At 29.3% G+C, this 19,545-nt stretch overlaps 1 protein-coding gene across 10 annotated transcripts in view; it reads right to left on the bottom strand.

Moving 5' to 3' along the window:
• The window catches only part of LOC134725873 (tubulin tyrosine ligase 3-like), a 54,453-nt gene that overhangs the window by 12,865 nt on the left and 22,043 nt on the right, over positions 1-19,545 (bottom strand). For 8 of the 10 annotated variants that reach the window (XM_063590171.1, XM_063590119.1, XM_063590180.1 and 5 more), the window contains exons 4-18: positions 18,532-18,549; positions 16,464-16,577; positions 14,241-14,395; positions 13,738-13,951; positions 13,415-13,470; positions 11,726-11,854; positions 11,162-11,276; positions 6,403-6,687; positions 5,848-6,014; positions 5,474-5,532; positions 3,610-3,761; positions 2,948-3,043; positions 2,124-2,382; positions 1,417-1,522; positions 999-1,146 (exon numbers count right to left, since the gene is read on the bottom strand). In XM_063590171.1, the coding sequence (XP_063446241.1) occupies positions 999-1,146; positions 1,417-1,522; positions 2,124-2,382; positions 2,948-3,043; positions 3,610-3,761; positions 5,474-5,532; positions 5,848-6,014; positions 6,403-6,687; positions 11,162-11,276; positions 11,726-11,854; positions 13,415-13,470; positions 13,738-13,951; positions 14,241-14,395; positions 16,464-16,577; positions 18,532-18,549 (2,073 nt within the window). The remainder of the gene's footprint in view (positions 1-998; positions 1,147-1,416; positions 1,523-2,123; positions 2,383-2,947; positions 3,044-3,609; positions 3,762-5,473; positions 5,533-5,847; positions 6,015-6,402; positions 6,688-11,161; positions 11,277-11,725; positions 11,855-13,414; positions 13,471-13,737; positions 13,952-14,240; positions 14,396-16,463; positions 16,578-18,531; positions 18,550-19,545) is intronic. The other 2 variants (XM_063590128.1, XM_063590137.1) reach the window with 1 other exon arrangement.

Raw genomic sequence — 19,545 nt, 5'->3', positions numbered from 1 at the left:
AATATGATGGTTTAGCAGGTACAAAACTCATTACATTTTAAAATGCTCATTGCTAAACCAACTTTTAATGAAGAATATTATATCCTAGAGACATGTTCATCTGGAGTATAACTAGATAATAAATACTATAATAAAATAGGATGATACTATATGTGACATGAAACAAGTTATATGAAGCTTATATCTACGATTACCCATCATGCCATAGTGTTACTTACTGTACATCTGATAAATATCTCATTAATTACACAACACAAAACATTTAATGTAAAATTATCTCCCTTGCACAAAAACCCAATTTCAGAAAAAGAAAAAAAAATTAAAACAGAAGCAGAAAATCTAAATCTCACAAAATTGAATACATATGAAAACTTAAATTTTCATTGAAGTATTGTTAATATTGTTAAAATAAAATATCTTTTGTGTCTATTTCTTATTAAGTTAAAAAAAGAATACTGAATTATCTCCCCTGTCAAAATCAATTGCTATTAAATCTGTGAAATGCTTTTGGTAAAATCTCACAATGATAATATGACTAAAAAATAATTTCTTAACACTCATTTAAAAGGAGTTTAGACTATTTAGAAGAACATCTGTAAAATCTAGCCAAACAAAACAATAACAAATAGCAATTATATCTATCACAATAAAATATGAATATTGAAGCATTAACTGTGGACATAGCCTTATGTAATAATGAAAAAAGTATTTAGATCTAATCAGAATAAGAAATATATAAACTTGTAAACATCTCATGATTTTAGTATTTTTCAGACAGTATCTTTTCTGTAAATTAATAAATATTCAGATATTTCTAATTAGTTCAGATCAAAACAGCATGAACTGTTTCCGACTTACAAATAGCATCCTCTGTAGTACAAATGTAGTATCAAGCAAGGAATTATATTTTTTGGAAAACAATTTTTTTTTAAAAAGCTTTACACAAGGCAAAATTCCACTTATACTGCTTTATTTGTAACAACAGACAAATACTGCACCTTTCATCGTGTCCTCCATTACACTAGCACAGAGTCTTGATGTAATGGCTGTACTGCTTTCCATACTTGGACTAGAATTTATCTCTATCAACCAGGGCTTGTAATCTTCTGTCAGCATAAAATCAGCACCATACAATTCAAATGAGGACTGAAAAAACAGTATGGCATCTATATTACAAACAAAAGTTATCATCAGATTTACAGTCGAATGTTGCATATTAACAATGAAACGATTTTACTGCTGTGTAAAAAAAATATAATTTTTTTTTTTGAGAGTATAAAATAATGGGTTTTTTTTTATGAAAGGATCATTGAAAGATGATTTAGAAATGAAATTTATCATCTTTAGTGAATTGATGAAAAATTTTACTTCCAATAATAAAATTTCTGAAAACACTTAATTCCTTTATGAATTTACCTTTCTATATTCTATAATATCTTGAGTACACAACAGAGCACAAACAATAGCATTCTTCATTCCTGGATATATCACATCATCCCATAGATTGCCTAGTTTTCTTGACCTAAAAATCATAATAAAAAATCCTTTGTTATGATAATAAAATAACATGCTGAAAATAAAATCATAATAATATCTTTTCATGGACTGTTTCAAATACACTCATAAAAACAGTGAAAGACAGATCTCAAATCAAAATTATGCAGGTGTATTTCATACATATCATTTAAAATTGAATTGATGTTTGTTGAAGATAGTATGTTGACCTTGAAATGTCTTTTTTGCTTGTGTGATTGGTATACCTCCAACATATTCTTTATATTTATACACATGACAAATCATAGATTGTAAATTACTAATTGCATTCCATTTTCTATTGCTAAATCTCCTTGTAACTGTCGTCACAATTATACAAATTTCAGGAATATTAATACATTTTTTTAACAAGATGAAATAATTTGTAAATTTAAAAGTGTTTCCTAGTTCATGGCTTGATAGTGAATATCACATATTCTTTAATCAAAAAGTGAATAAAAAAATCCTTTCATTACCTTATGTAACAGTTTAAATACACCTTTTTGCTATTAGTTAAAATCACAAATATTTCCGTAAAATTTCAAATAGCGATAAGGTGTATGGAACAGCCTAAAAACTGATCAACTTACTTTATATAATCTTTAAACTGGTCATGTGTCCACATATTATCATTCGGCAGTTTACTACTTCTTGGTCCATTTTTATAATTTTTTTGTATTGCATTATTAGATAGATGTATAGCTTCATCAAAAGTGTCTAATGTATATTGTTGTGAACAGAATCGTAAATAACTATCCTGATAAAACCAGATTGTTAATGGATTCCAATCTGTCACTAAAAACCACTGACGAATGTCAAATTTTGTATTGTATATCAATAATGGTCGCTCTGAAAATAAAAATTAAATAAATAACCAATGGGTAAATAATAAACTTCATTATTTTTTCCTTCCTAATTTTGGCACTTATAGTATACTTAGTATCATAATATTGTCATGTGTATGTAAAATCCAAAGGCAACAAAAAAGACATTGTGGAAAATGCCATATATATTGATTTAGTAATGGTAATATGATAGCATTTTGAGGACTTTCTTCGACTTTTCATATTTTTTTTTACTTTGCTATCAATGCTTTGGTGTCTTCCACCCTTTTTTAACAGTAAATACATAAGGCAGTGGATCTTTTTCTTTTGAATTAGCACTTCCTTTGTTGTCTTAAGGTAGTGTACTTGCCTGAAGTGCAGAAGGAAGAAGGTTGCATTATCAATCTTAAGAAGGATCAAACCAGAGACAAGACAATTGGTATTTCTTATTTCTCTGCTTAGCAAACTCCATTTAGGAGTAACACTTATTTTCATAGTTCACTATACCCATGAAATCTAGGAATATTAATGATATGTTTTTTTTTTTATTAACATTTGATAATCTAGATTTATTGTCCAGTATAACTTACCCATATATTTCTGTACTACATATTTATTGTCTTTTCTCACAACTTGACTACTGACTAACTTTGTCATTTCTTCTAATTTGTTGTAACAAACAATACCTAGAAAATACATTCAAGTGGTTATCTTTTAGTTTTTTAAACCAATATATTTCTCTTCTCGTGAAAAAACTAAATATTTCATATTTATTTCAAAACTGTTTGATTAATCCTTGTTTATATCTGGTCTAGTTCCACAAAGTTTTTAACTCACACATCAATCACAAGCGACTTGCCTTTTTCTATAGGTGCTTTTTATTAAATACAAGTGATTAGGATCTCATAACCCTTTCGAAGCTCATTACATCACTTCCAATTTTTGGTATGTTCTTGTTGCTCTAGTTTTTTATGTTGTGTTTTGTGTAGTATTGTTTTTTTGTGTCTGTTTCTTATTCAGCCATGGTGTTGTCATTTTATTTTCTACTTATCAGTTTGAATGTCCCTCTGGTATCTTTGGCCTCTCTTTCACTTAGAATTTGTAAGTGCAATCACAGAAACGTTTTCAAAGTACAAAGAATGTTGCTAAATTTACACATTCATTTATTAATTTTAAATCATTTTCATATCTATTATCATATGTAAATCTATCATCATATGCAAATCTATTAACATATATATGTAAATCATACCTCTGCCTCTTGATTTAGCACCAGGTTTTACAATCCATACATTCTTAATTCCATCAAGTTCAAACTGGGGTTTCTTAGTTTTGATTTGGTTCAACATTTGATCCACTTCATTGAGCATACTCTGTGGGATGTTGGGAATAACTGCTTCATCACTGAAATATAAATAAATTAATACATGTATCACTAAATATCTTCAAAGTACATGTTTACTTGAATATAAAGGCTTGTGTTGACACATTGGCTGTTTCTTGGAAATATCCCTAACATCAGATGTCAGTTTATCATTGACAATCACCATAAATTCTTACACTTATTCAAAAAACAGTAAAATGTCCATCAATAAACAAGTATTAGTCAAATTGTCCAGCATGGACATTTCAATGACTCTTCAGACTCTATGACATAATCAAGAGTAACCAAGCTTGAAATTTATTCAATTATAATTCTTTGCTAAAAGAGAAGAAAAATTCTTATTAATTACATTAGGCCACGGTTTTTTAATTTGTTGGTTTACGGATTTTTACCATGAAAAAGTCGGGTCGGTCGGTCGGGAAAAATAAAGAAAAAAAATATTTCAAGACAGTGAAAATGGATATGCAAAAGAAAAATATATTTCACCTATCTAATAATTTGTTTGTCATACTATTTTGTCATCATTCTTAAATTTTAGTTTGATGAAATATTATTGCTCAACTGTAAACATCTGCCAACATCGCATGACTGTCTAATAATTTCCCGTAAAAAAAGGGGGGGTACACGGACAAAGACGAAATTAAATCGTCATTTCACAAACAAGAATAACAGATTCATGACAGTAGCTCTTAATTAAAACTTGGTAAATAATCATAAGCACGAAAACTGATAAAGAAAAAATTGTAAAAACGTCCTACGCAAATAAGTTTCAACACTCGTGTCAAAAACGTAATAGACTCGTCCACTGGAAAAACTTAATATCAGGTTTAATAATTTGTGGACTATATTTTTTTATTATCTATGAAACAAGAAAATATCAAATGATTTGTTAAAATTCAGTACTTAAACTTGATGTCTTGAACTTCCACCGGTCCACATTTGGACAAGTCTATTTCTATGAGAACATGCAATTTACAGACTGATGACAAATAAGGGAAACAAACTTATTGTGTAATTAGTTTTAAACACGGGTTTCGTTCCGCAAAATTATTTGCGCAAACGACATTTCAAGGTCATTAATAATTGATTTGTCTATTTTTAGAAACGTAAACTGGAAGTTTATTTTTTTCACAACAGAAAGTGTAAACACTTCTGTTAGTGATAAATGCATTTCATTTCATGAGAAAAGGATATTTTAATTATTTTCCAGGGATAATGCATTTGTTAGGGTCGGCGAAAATAAAAAAGCCTGAAAAGCCAATTTTATTTTTATTCTGGATATCGGCAAAATCGGGTCGGCAGATCCGTAAACCAACAAATTAAAAAATCCTGGCCTTAATAATTTTAAATAACATTTTTTTTTTGGTGATCTCAAACTAAACATATTTATGAAAAAACTTATTTGCAACATGCAAATGTTGCTATGGTATTCAAACAAATACTGTGGATTCATTTATTTTCGTGGGTACCAATTTTCGTGGTTTGAGGAAAATTTACATATACGTCGATATCTAATTTCGTGGTTTTGGCAAAGTCTACACTCATTCTTTTAGAAAATTTGTAATTCGTTGAACATGTGAATTCGTGGTTCTCCTGTATCCACGAAATCCACGAAAATTGGTATCCAATGAATATTAGTGAATCCACAGTACTAGTTACAAATATGATACAATAATAAACAGCATAGAACAACGCACATGATACAACCTAATTAATCATATTTGTTACTCACACAAGTTGATAGTACCACTTTAGGAGTTCATCCCACTGCTGTTGGGTTAGTTCATATTTCTGAAATATAATAATAATGTAATTCAAAATAAAGACTTATTAAAAATGATTTAAAATCTGATATAATTGCTAATGCAAGGCTTGACACTTACAAAAATTATTTCCTTATCCTTGCAAAAAATATTATGATGGGGAGAGAGAGGGGGCTGTCATTTGATCGACAATCCCTTCAATAAGTTCCCAAAAATGCCTAAATTTCCAGCAAACAGTAGGTTACAGAATTGATGGAGAGGCTAGGATTCTGTTTTTTACACCACAACAGTTGAATGAAAAAAAATACAATTAAAGCTAGCTTGGGCAACACATATTACTTACAAAAGTTCCTGAGAGATCTATATCATCATGCTCTCGTTCTATTAACAACCATTCACATTGAACCATGGCACGTTCTAGACATTGAATTGGCACTGAAATCTTCTTTTTCTTATTATTATTTTTATTCTGTATTTTAGGTAATGGTGGTTGTGGAGGCATTCTTGGCACTAAAATAGAAATAATATGAAAATGATTGGCTGTAAAACAAATTATCTCCAAGAGCAAAGTATTTTTGAGAAATTATTGAGCATACTCTAAAAACAAAATTTCTAATTGCAAGGCTCAACTGGCTGAAACAATTTTCCAATTTAATCAATAAATTAATGCGTTTAACATTATTTTCTAACAAGAAATACAATTTATTTATAATTCAATGCACAATTACTTTCAATATGTAATTAGAAAATTATTATATCAACTCAATCTCGCAAACAATTATTAATTTGTAAATTGAGTGGTTTTCAAGACCACATACATACTATGACTTTACACTGACTGGTACTTGTGGCTGTATACATATTCAGTATTGAAAAACTGGTGCCCTTGACTACTAACCTGCTGGAGTTTTAGGTTTATCTACAGGAGTTTGAGGTTGTACATGTACACAGACATTCTCTGAAGTGGTACCAGGTCGAGATCTGGTACATTCTGGATTACTACATACTGTGCTAGCTGGTTCCTTTGTTTCTGTGGCAGTATCAGTAGATTTTGGGGTTTGTGGGGGATCCTTTTCTTCTGAAGAATTTTGTTCATTATTATTAACTTCTTCTAAAGAATTCAAACTATTTTGACTAGATATTATCTTTAGTATATTTACACAGGCAGTTTCTCTGAAGTCATCTGAAATAAATAAATAAATATTACACTAATACTTCCAAAATGATAAAGCATTATTAAGTAGCATTTTTGGAACACATGATATTAAAGATAGAACTAGTCAAAATCAATAAAAACTTGAGATTGATCCTTGTTGGAAATTCTTATAAAAAATAGATAAATACTTGATGTCTTATAAATTGGTTTAGCTACCATTGCCAGAAAAGTAAGACCAAGGTCTTGCCTCCCTTGGCTCTAGATGCATGCAAGGATAAAATTGTCAAGATGCAATGCTAGGCCAGTGTTAATATAAACTTCGTTTATAGCCTCCAATTTAAGAATGCCTTCATACTGATTCAAATCTAAGGGCAAGTATTACATGTTTATGGAGGAATGAATATTCCCTGCTCTCAGTACATCTGAGTCACATTTTACACATGCTTATGCAAAAAAAGTTAGTCTGGCAAGTAAGACACATCACCCTACTGAGAATTATCGTTATAAGCGTATACACTCAGTACTCCTAAGTACTAAGTATATTAGCTAAAGAAAAAGAATGCACAAAACAATTTTAAAGTTATGACTTGACACATAAAGGAATCAAGACCTCCCACACTAAAAGTGAGTGCATTACAAAAACCTACTAGAATGCCCAAGAAAGTCAAAAGTCAAGAAAATGAACAATTTCTTGCAAACCTATTGAGTGTACTAATGCAGGTTTATATAAAATATAAACATTTTTTTTAAAATAAATCAGGAAGAATATTTTCAACTTCACAATTAATAAAAATAAGTTCTTGATTACATATGAACAAGGCTTTCGTAAATAATATTTCCTCAAATATTTTTTTTCAAATTCTAAAGAATCTTTTGTTTATTGTTTAATAAATGTATATTTTGCTAACTAGATAAAAAAGGTCAATATATTCAACTGATCTTCTTTTGAAAAAATTAACAATAGGGAAACAAACTTGGATTGTTTCCATTTAAATATGAAATATATTCCATTATACAAGGAAACAATGGACACATATTTGTATTATTTATGAATACTGTCGTTATATCATTTGACTATATGTATTACGAAATGTCAAAAGATTATGAAATAATATATGTCAAATTGATTATATAAGTGTAATGACGTAGAATATGTCAGATAAACAGACAATATTTTAACAAAAGTTCCTACTATCAGTTAAAAATATGTGAGGTGTGTTTACATATGAATCTACTTTACATTTAAATACACTCTTAACAACCAGGTATAGAAATCATAGGTAAAGTTTACCTAGAGTATGTTTTCACACTACAGGATTACTGCAGCTTGTCAGTTTTTCAATTTTACATCTGCAAGTATCCTGTTTCCAGAATATTCTCATTAAAAATATGGTAAATGTTAAAGTTTGTAAATGTTACAGTGTATATGGAAGTATTTATCTAAGTTTATACTTTGTCAGTTTTATTGGAAAGGTATCAAATTTTAATTGAATATGCATCAATTATACTATTACCTGTCATAAACTCATTGATATTCTAATCATAATAATCGTAATTGTTTGTTCTATAAATAGTATTTATTGAATATACATAAATTGTGACAAAAAAGATATAAATAAAAATATAATCTACTTTCAAAGGGAGGTTATTATATATATGCACTCTTCTACTTTAAATTTATTTTACTAATGATCACTTATTTAATGTTTGTAAATTATTGTGTAGGACATTTTCATATAAATATTTTCATCCAATGATAAAAATGAGGAATTTAAATCAAGTTTTGCTTCCACTTTAGAACTTCCTTATCATTTACAGGAAAGTCAAAACAAAAAAACATGAAAAAGGAAGTTAAAAAAAGATTTTATAAGATACATTCCGATGCTTTTGTTAATCTGTTTTAAAATATTTATATTTCAACCTTATCTGCTCTTTTTTTATTTATTTTTTTAAGTTTCCTTAAATTACAACAAAAACATTTATTCAAACAAAGGCAAGCAGTTCAATAACGCATATATATTTTTTATCAAATTTGGGTATAACAAAATAGACAGGTCATATTCTCAGATAACATTAATATTTTTAGAATAATATCAAAAACTTTGAATCCAATATTTTAATTGAATAAAATGATTGTTTTCAGATCTTCAAAAACCTACTTAGCTAATTATTATAAAAGATCAACATTCATAGTCATTGATGCAACTCTTTTTTCTATTTCAATTTCTATTTTGATACTAGCTACTATACATGTATAGGATACATTATTCTAAAATACATATATGATTTAATGTGATTCAACAAAAGATGGTGATAATTCTATAATATCTTAATAAATTCTGCTGTATACAGGTAAGAGAAAAATAGGGTCATATAGTAGTATAAAATAAAAGATACTGTTATAAAATTTGAAAAAAAACCAGGAATATATTCATGATTTTAATATTTTTTTCAAACAATTTCTAAATGATATATCATTTTACAAAATCATGCTGTGTTCCAAACTGAAAACTTGAAAAAGGATGGGATAAGTAATTATTGTGTCTGAAAACACAAAACAATAATAAAATCATCATCAGGCTTAGATTAAAGTTAACTGTGGCTTACAATCATGCGTTTGATGTCAGAATGTAAACAATCAAGGACCATAACTAAAGGACAGAAAAAGTGAAAAGGTCAATTTTAATATCAAAATTAATTAATATCACCATATTACTATCAATAAACAGCCGTGCCATGAGCACATTTATACACTTATGGCTTTTTCAATAAAGTTCAATAACTTTTCAATGCTATATATATCAGAATTTTATGAAAAACTAAAGGGAGGTTATCTCAATAGATATAAATCAGTCATCAAATTTTAATGAAAACTGCTTTAAGCACTTTAAGGATATTGTCCAAATACTTGAAAATCACCCCTTTTTTATGAATATATATAAAATCTTATACCTTGGAAATGTAAAATTTAAAATTTATAAAAATCGAAAGGGAGCTTACAATGACAGATATAAACAATTTATCAAAGTTTCATAAATAATGCTGAAAGCATTCTTGAGTTATGGGGTTATAGGAGGGGTCCTGATCCCGAAACCACAGGCTTAAAAACACAAAATCCAGAGGTCCAGAAATTTAAATAATCTAAATCCTGACATCCCAAAATGCAAAAAAAGATTTTTGGGATCCTGACCGAGTCAATCCTGAAATGCCGAGCATAAAAACAAAAATCTCGGAGTCCCAATTTTTCTATCCCAAAGTTGAAGAAAGAAGAAATAACAAGTGAAACTGTAAGCTACTGCTCACTGATGATACCCCCGCCTCAAGTGGATAATATTATTAGTGTAAAATTATGCAAGTGTTCGGTAAACAGGAAGTTGTCGAGTGATAAATCTGAAAACGCATCACACGGTATAGCTGACTTATATAAATCCTGAAACCAAATTTCAGAAATCCTTGTATTGAAGTTCCTGAGAAAAATGTGACGAAAATTTTCAACTTGGCTATCATGTAAAAAATCATACAAGTGTTCGGTAAACAGGAAGTTTTCAAGTGATCAATCTGAAAAGGCATCACACGGTATAGCTGACTTAGATAAACCCTGAAACCAAATTTCAGAAATCCTTGTATTGTAGTTCCTGAAAAAAATGCGACGAAAAATATTTATGGGACGGACGGACTGACTGACGGACTGACAGAAGGACAGACAGAGGTAAAACAGTATACCCCCCCTTTTTTAAAGCGGGGGTATAATTATGTATAAGGAATAGAATTCTTATATCATCCTTTTTAAATTAAGAAATATCTGTTTGTTTCTAGAACTTAAAGCATCACATCCATAACACTATCTTTACTAATCTCAGACTGATCAATGAAATTAGGTCAAGGTCTGACAATCATGTAGACCTTGCATGCTTCAAGGATCCCACACACCAAATAGTGTTATCCTATTACTCATAATACTGGTAAATTGATATTTCACATGACCAAAAAAAACGCCTTCATTAGTAACAATTCCAATGCCAAGCCTGCATGGCTCCCACTAATTCAAAAATGCCCCCAAGCTGTCTTTAAGCTTCCCATGTCTTTTTTCTTCCTATATTGGTACATGTGTAATAGTAAAGGATTTAAAAAAATTGGATTTGATTTTCACTGGCTTGCAGCATAAACAGTTAAAAGCTTTGTACCCATTTTGTAAAACTTTGAAGAAAGTTTCGGAGGGCAAACATTTACAACTTAAAAGGTTTAATGACTTTAAATTACAAATTTCATAGTAATAAACTATGCAGCTTGCATCTTTTGATTCTTAAATTAGCCTGAAAACCTATTTTATAAACAGAATTGTCAATCTCATGAAATAAAGTTCCACATGAAGACAATTTCACCCATGAAAACTGAAAATCACAACATAATATAACAGATATATGTAAGTTATTAATATCTTAGTGCAGCTCCCTCTACAAAGCTATCTACGAGTAAATATTTCTGTTAGTAAAATCAATACCTATAAATGCATTTTTTTCTTCTTCATGACTAAGTCTATAACAACGTGGATAAAAATGGTCTGGATTAGCATCTTCAAACCATGGAACATTTCTCATGTTTACACATAAACCAACCTATCAAAGTGAAAAGTATACATGTACCATTTATTAACATAACATTGTTGCCTGTTCTTTAGCATTAATACTGACTTTATATATTTCAATTGTGCCTTATCTTAAAATCTTTTTCTAGACATTAAAGAGACTACCTATCTTATTTGTGTGGCCCTATATAAAATTACTGAAAATTTATTAAGAAAATAATTTGTTTATCTCTCTTACTTTGAGTGACATAATTTTCATATAAGAATTAAATTCTTCTTTTTTTTACTTTAAACAATTGTAGAGCTGGCATCCTCAATTTGATAAATTGACAGTGGAAACTGTTTAACTGCAGTGCTGTTATTCCTATTGCACAATCTTTATAATTTTTTCAATGAGCATGAGAAGACAAAAGAAAATCAGAAACTGAATGTTTTTTTTTTTAACTGGTAAGTTCTATGTTAATTTGTTGTATAAATTACCTTAGTAGTGAATGAGCCAGCTTTGCAATAATGATTCACCATCTGTTCCTTTGTCAGAAATCTGTAGTCAATTATGTCTCTCTTTAACACCCATATAAAGGTAGGGTTTACATTCCGTACAATACGAGACTGAAAAAAACGAACATTTTGTAATAAAATAAGAATCAAAAAATAAATTGGATAAATCAGCTTTTCACACCTCTGATTTCATATAACAATGGGTGCTGTAAAAAAATTATCAATAACAGAAATTGAGATTGCGTAAAAAAATATATACTGGTAGTTGCTTGACAAGTTTAGTGGTTGTTGTTTGTTGCTGTATATCATATTTGTTTTTCAAACATTGTTTTGTTTATAAATCAGACTCTTAGTTTTCCTGTTTCTTTTTATATCGTAACAATATTTTATTCTTCAATTTAAATTTTAAGGCATAAAAATTCTTTATAATTAAGAAAAAAATGAGAATGGAAATGGGGAAAATGTCAAAGAGACAACACCCCGACAATAGAAAAAAACAACAGCAGAAGGTCACCAACAGGTCTTCTATGTAGCAAGAAATTCCCGCACCCTGAGGTGTCCTTCAGCTGGCCCCTAAACAAATATATACTAGTTCAGTGATAATGAACGCCATACTAATTTCCAAATTGTACACAAGAAACTAAAATGTAATAATACAAGACTAACAAAGGCCAGAGGCTTGGGACAGGCGCAAAAATGCGGCGGGGTTAAACATGTTTGTGAGATCTCAACCCTCCCCTATACCTCTAGCCAATGTAGAAAAGTAAACGCATAACAATACGCACATTAAAATTCAGTTCAAGAGAAGTCCGAGTCTGATGTCAGAAGATGTAACCAAAGAAAATAAACAAAATGACAATAATACATAAATAACAACAGACTACTAGCAGTTAACTGACATGCCAGCTCCGGACTTCATAACATATATGAGAAGAACATAACCCGTGTCATGCCAACAACTGGTTTTTGAATAAATGTGTTTAGTTCTGATGCAAACCCCCTATAAGTGAATCAATATTAACGCCAAAATATGCAATCTTTAATGACCTGACAACAGTATCGTAACTATATCCCTTCTTAATAAGTCAAAGGTTTTGTTAGTTTATGAGGTGAATACTGACACCTTTGTGCTTTATAAAGAATATTTCCAAAAAAAAATGGATGTGAAATACCTGAACGTATAAGAAGTCTGCATGTTGACTTATATTTACAAATGATGTCCTTATACCGATGATAAAATCTAGTAAATGTTTTGACTAGTTTGTGATATCGAAAACCCTGGTGACATAATTTTTCAGTAATACATAAATTTCTCTCGTTAAAATCTAAAACATTGTTACATACGCAAGCGAATCGTACAAGTTGAGATATATAAACACCGTAAGATGGTGACAAGGGAACGTCACCATCTAAAAATGGATAATTAACGATAGGAAATGAAAAATCATCTCTTTTATCATAAATTTTAGTATCATCTAAAAGTATCATCTATAAGAGAATTGACTTAATTTTCCTGCCACCAAAAATCAATCATTTGTTTATCGTGTTGATCTGGCTGTTAACTTGTTAAGCATGTAAAAATCTGCAAGTCTTGCTAGCAAGACAGAAAAGAAGTCCCTATAGCTATTTGAAGATTGGTTAAATATGTACATTGTAATATATAAAACATACCATTATACCATAGATACCATCATCTTCTTCCCATGGAGGAATTTTTGGCTGATCATCTGTAATTTATTAATCAAACAACATAACAACATCAACTGGATAAATTAGATTCTGCTAATGACTTTACAAAATAATTATCAATACACAAAATTACAGGTCATTCTGGAATAATGAATTACATAGTAGCCTAATGAAAACTTTAACAGGTTGAGAAAGATGATAAAAAAAAGGTTCACCAATGACATAGACTTTCAACCACAGATCAATTGATTACTTAATTGTTATTCTTGGAAACAGTCAGGACTCTAATAAAAATATTTTCTTACTATCACTGTCATCATCATCGTCGTCATCATCATCATCATCGTCATCATCATCATCGTCGTCATCATCATCATCGTCTCCCCCTTTTTTCCGTTTCTTTCGAGGAGTCTTTTTAGGTGGGCCTGGGAGTTTATAAAACTTTTCTACCCATCCTCTCTTTCTCAGACTATGTCTTACAGTAGAATAACCTCCTTGTATTGTGAATACTTTACGATTCTGAAAAACACAAGCAAAATCAATCTACTGATGATGTTACTGAAACAGCCATAAATGAAAAAACTAAACCTTTTTTTTATGAACTCTGACCATTTCTTTGATGTAGTTCACTCAAGAAAAATACTGATGATTTGCTTAAGCTATGATATTGCTAAGATTTCACTTAATTTATGTAAATCTCAGAATTTTTGTGATATAATCCTTCTAAATTCATCTTTGTTCATTTATATATATATCTAAATTATATGTGTGGTATAAGTTTGTGTCATCAAATTTTGAAGCTACTGACCTTTATTGCCCTTTCGGCTACTTCTTTTGCATGGCGAAGACGTTCTGCATTACCATCCACATGTGAATGGGACAGTTTTTTAGAGAGTTTTGGCCGACTAAGTGATGGCATGGTCTTACTTCTTGACAAAGAACCCTGTACATCTGCATCAAGGTCTACAATTAATAATGAAATAGAATTGTACCATCTAACATCTAGTTAAAAAACAAATACAGATTTTATAATCAATTCTAAATATCTTAGACAACAATCTTGAAATGTCAAAAAATAATAAAATACATTAATCAAATTCTTTAAGACCAAAAAAATATGTTAAAAATAAAATTTATTGCATTTAAAATGAGCTAATAATACTTAAAATGTGTTTATAAAGTACTTGAGAGATGTATATATCACTCTTTTGTAAATACAGTGAAACCTTTCTAAACAAATACATAAACTGTTAGTCTGGAACCCTGTCTTAACTGATACGATGTACTAGGACACACAATATATATGATATAGAGATTAAAAAAAAAAGAGAGACAAATTTTTCTACTCTGATTTAAAGTCAGGTTTTACTGTAAATGAAATAATAAAATAAAAAAATGAAGGAAAATTGACAAGTACAATGCCAACAATCATAACAACCAAAAATACTTTTCTATGCTAATATTGTAGTCCAAATAATTATAACGTCTTGAAAGGCTATTCTAAAGTTTTATTGTGACTCCTTTGCAAACTTAAATAGCCTTTTGAAAGGTCAAAATTATTTGGACTACACCACTTTTTATTTTGTCATACACAAGTGACAAATGGAACTCAGAAATTGCAATGGAAAATGGCGAGTTGTGATAGTCCAGAGCTCAAAATTAGGATGATGTCTAATTCATTCATTATAATGTTTAAAGACAATGCTTGAGACAACAAAACCTGTCCATGCTAAAATTATCTTAGAAAAAAAACATTTAATGAAACTTATCAGGATTGTGAAATCTAGAATCAAAACAAGTCACTTTTCTTGAAAAGCTGAGGACATTTAAATGTAAAAATGTAAGTTATTAGCATAGAAACACCAGAAACACACACTATGGTTGCAACTGTTTCCCCATTCAAACACATACACAATAGTTGCTTAACTGTTTCCCCATTCAAATATGTATACACAACAAGTGAAGGAGCAGAAAGAAAAACACATATAATTCTTTACACACAATTTTTTGTCATCTTTATGACATGTCATAGCTTATTGCTAGCTTTACATGTTTTAATGGAATTCAAGCGTTCAAAATCTATTACTACTTTTCACAAAAAAATATACAACCTCTCAAATGAGAGATATAATTTGTACCTATAAATATTGATGCTTTGGTTCAGATCCATGTCCAAAACAAAAGATTCATGTAAGTATGCAAAACACTTCTTCCTTTTCAAATTACCATACTTATTATCTATCTCTCTGTCAACTTTAAATTTCCCATTTCCAATAAAGAAACTATTTCAATAATCAATGTTTATTTAAAGCCTAATAATGAAATGGGCAACAAACATCAATTCTCAACTGTAGTTATTATACTTATACAATACACAATATACAAACACACACAACATGCAAAATATAGTGTGTCCTATCTATATTTAAATGTGTTATATTGGTGGCTGGTATACCATATTTATAAAAATAATCTTACTCAAATATTTTATTTTAGCTGTCATTCTCTCTGTGAAAAATAAAAGTAAATGCGATTTCATGAATGTAATATAAATTTAAAATGTGACTTTTATCTTATCATTCCAGTTCTTTTCCCATTTCCACTTCTTAAAAATATTCAATGACAGTCATTTTGATGGAAAACATACTAGTACTTCTGCAAACAAAAGTTGTACAGTTTAAAATTGAGACTGTGTTTTAATGATAATTAGCAATTGGCCTTTCTCCCACATATATCAGATAACTGTAGAAAGAAACACTCTATATGCTTAGTCAAATTCTCTTATTAACTTAAGCCAGATAATTTCCAAGAAAATCATTATCTATTTTTTCTATTGTCTGACTTCTGTTCTCTCTATCCATTTCAATCAATTATCTGTAGTATTTCCAAGTCTAAACTTGAGTTAACACAACTCGAAAATATTTACCCACAGAAGCAACATCTCATCTCTTCCCTGCAAACCTTATCAAATGTTCACCACAAAAGATGGCGGTCAACAAAGCACATGTCTACATTCAAACAAGAAAATTACCTGCAGAATCAACATCCACACTGTCTCCGCCAGACTTTGACTTCAGTTGATGATTTTTTAATTTTATATGTTGTCTTTTCAGAACCATATCTGGATTACCAGCGGCATAGGGACCTTAATAAATCAAATCATAGAATGTTGATTACAGAAAATAATAAACAGATTATGATTAAAATAACTAAAGACTATGCAAGACAAACCTGAGTAAATTCTGTAACTCTACCAATTTTCTGATCAAATGTGATCTAACATTTCAAGTTAAACATTCTAAAAAGCTGAACCAATTAAATTTATTTTCAAATTCAACAAAAATATTTAAAACAAAAACCAGATCTTTCCTGGAAGAGTATAAAATTGTTGTGTACTGTTCATATATATTTACATTCTGTAATTATTAATAATGTCAAAACTGTTTTAGCTACAGACAATAGCATGATATAATGTATGTTTTTAAAAGCATTTCAATAAAATTCAATATAGTATAGCATGTACATTCACCATGATAGTAAAGGTCAGTACATCCTTGTATAACCAATGGAAAAAACAGAATTTACAATCATAAATAGTTCAAAGTATATTAGACTGTGTTTGGGTTTTTTTCTCTATAGAATGGTTTCATATTTTGTTGTCTGGTGCTTTCCTTGTGTGGATTGAGGTTTGCTTTGTCCTGAACATGCATGAAATATATGAAGCAGTGACTTAGCAGTCAATCAATGACAGATTTGCTAAATGTTGAGGCTGTATGGTAGTCAGTTATTGTTGGTGTCCTTGTATACCTAAATGTAAGAGGTAAGCATTTGCATCTGACTTTACCTCAGGCTGACTTAGTGACACACTTTGTAACACACTAAAGTATAAGCCTGTCCAATGTACATAACAAACAATGTAAAATTGTGCACTAAGAAACTATTTATACATGTAAAGTGAAAGTTACTGTATGCATACACTTCAAAGGTTAGTTATCAATTCTACTTCATATAAACATGAATCACTGGTACATACAATTCATTTAATTGTACCCGTAGTATGTTGAAATTTTTAAGAAAATAAACCTATTTGTCTATGTGAAAAAATGAGCTCAAAATTTCAACAATTGACTTCAAGAGTTGTCAGATTATAGACTAATTTATTTGTTGTCCAAGTAAATATCAGGCTGAATGGCACAACATCATTTTTTTCGCACTGCATTTTTGGTTTCAATGCAATGTTTATATCATACAAAGGATATATATGTCAAAGATATTTTGAATCAACAGTGGATGGCTCAGAAAATGATTTTAAAGTTCACTAACAATGCAACAAAATTTTGTACAAAATGAAGAGTTATCTCCCCTTTTCAATGAATTTTTAGTGCTTTCCATGTATTTTTTTCTCTCTTTATGTGTTGCAGTTAAAATAAAAACACAATTTAACTTTGAGAAAGAATGAATTTGTGATATGAAATAGATGAAAAAATTTTGAAAACAAAATATGTCATGTGCCATCCACTGCCTGGTTTTTCCATGGACATCCTCTTAATTTCTACATCGTTTGGTCTTTGTGAAGAGTTGCTTTAATACTTTAATAGCAATCATACCACATCCTCTTATCTTTATCATTAATTTGAGGTATTTTTTCTATACTCTGTATCAAATAAAATAAGAGCATAGTACTTCTTATTTTCTTATTAATGCTGTAAAAAATAATTGACATTTCAAATGAAACGTGAAATGTCATAAAATTCATACATGTACATGTATAGTTCTGTTCAAACAATCTTTTTAAGAGTAGTTTCATATAGCACTGATACTTGTTGCATATTTGAACTTATAAATCAAGTCAGAATAAACGTTATCACTAGTAAATGCGGAAATCCATTCCCATAAAAGATATAAAAGTGTGTGTTGCTCTTGAATTTCCAAAAAAGACTACAATAAAATTGTTACGGTGTTCTCCATTTTCAAAGTGCTTGATATATATTAAATGTATTGATTTACCAGAATCCCCATGAAAATGACTTGTATATAATATAAGGAATGATATCTGTCATTAAGAAAGTGTTGCATATTGTTAAAAGAGACATTCTTACCAATATTTATACAACTTGCTAAAAATCAAAGTCAAACATTTTATTGTTATATAATTTTCTAATTTTATTTAAATGTAAAAGATGTAAAGAATGGCAAATATGTGTACCAAAAAATGTAGTAACCTTTTATTTCTTATTTGCATATTTAAAAAAAAAACACCTTAAAATTGAACTTTCTTTCATGGCATAACTACTAATAGTGTGATGCTATAGTTTGTAGACTATCTATTTTCAGATTTTTAGTATCTCAACCACAAATGAGGTATACACAAATTTGGTTGTTGTTTATTTTGTGTTGTTGGATTGGTGTCTCAATAAAGTACACATTCCATCTCCTTTCATTTATATAAGTTTATAAAAACATTTGAGTGAACATTTTAGCCAAACAAACCTTTTAGGTCACCTTCTTCTTTATTTAGAAATTATTTAGGAAAAAAAAGACTAACCTATAATTTGCATTTTGCATTAAAGGTTCTGTGCAAATGCTTATATATATATATGTAAATTATTTCATGTCATAGACAGACATAGTAATACTAGTATATTACCCAATACCCATGTTTCTAGAATTAATTATTATACTATATAAACTAGTTCTCTACGTAAAAAGGTTTGACCAAACCAAAGATTTTTTTCTTATATATAAAGGTAAGTAAAAATTAAATTTATATAAAGTCTCTAAACAACTTCTGTTAGATAAGGATTATTTGGAGCTAGTTACATGTTTTTATAAAACCTACATACTTATACCTGATTTCTAATGATTTTGAATATGCATGGACTGTAAAGTTAAGATATGATATGCATCATGAGCCTATTTCACAGACTAGAGGTTGCACTCTAATAAACTGTTCATCTGTTTGTTTGTATGTGTGTACAATATCATTGGTACTAAAAACATGAGGGAATTTCTAATCTAAAATTTATACAAATTGGTTGATACCTTATAATGGTATAAATACTGTAGATTCATAACTATTCATTGGATAGCTAATTTCAAAGGTATAGAGCAAC

The sequence above is a fragment of the Mytilus trossulus genome, chromosome 1 (genome assembly GCF_036588685.1).
Source record: "Mytilus trossulus isolate FHL-02 chromosome 1, PNRI_Mtr1.1.1.hap1, whole genome shotgun sequence".
In the NCBI taxonomy this organism is placed as follows: Eukaryota; Metazoa; Mollusca; class Bivalvia; order Mytilida; family Mytilidae; genus Mytilus; species Mytilus trossulus.
Note: the sequence above shows the minus strand (reverse complement) of the source record. Positions and strands in the feature narration are given on the sequence as shown.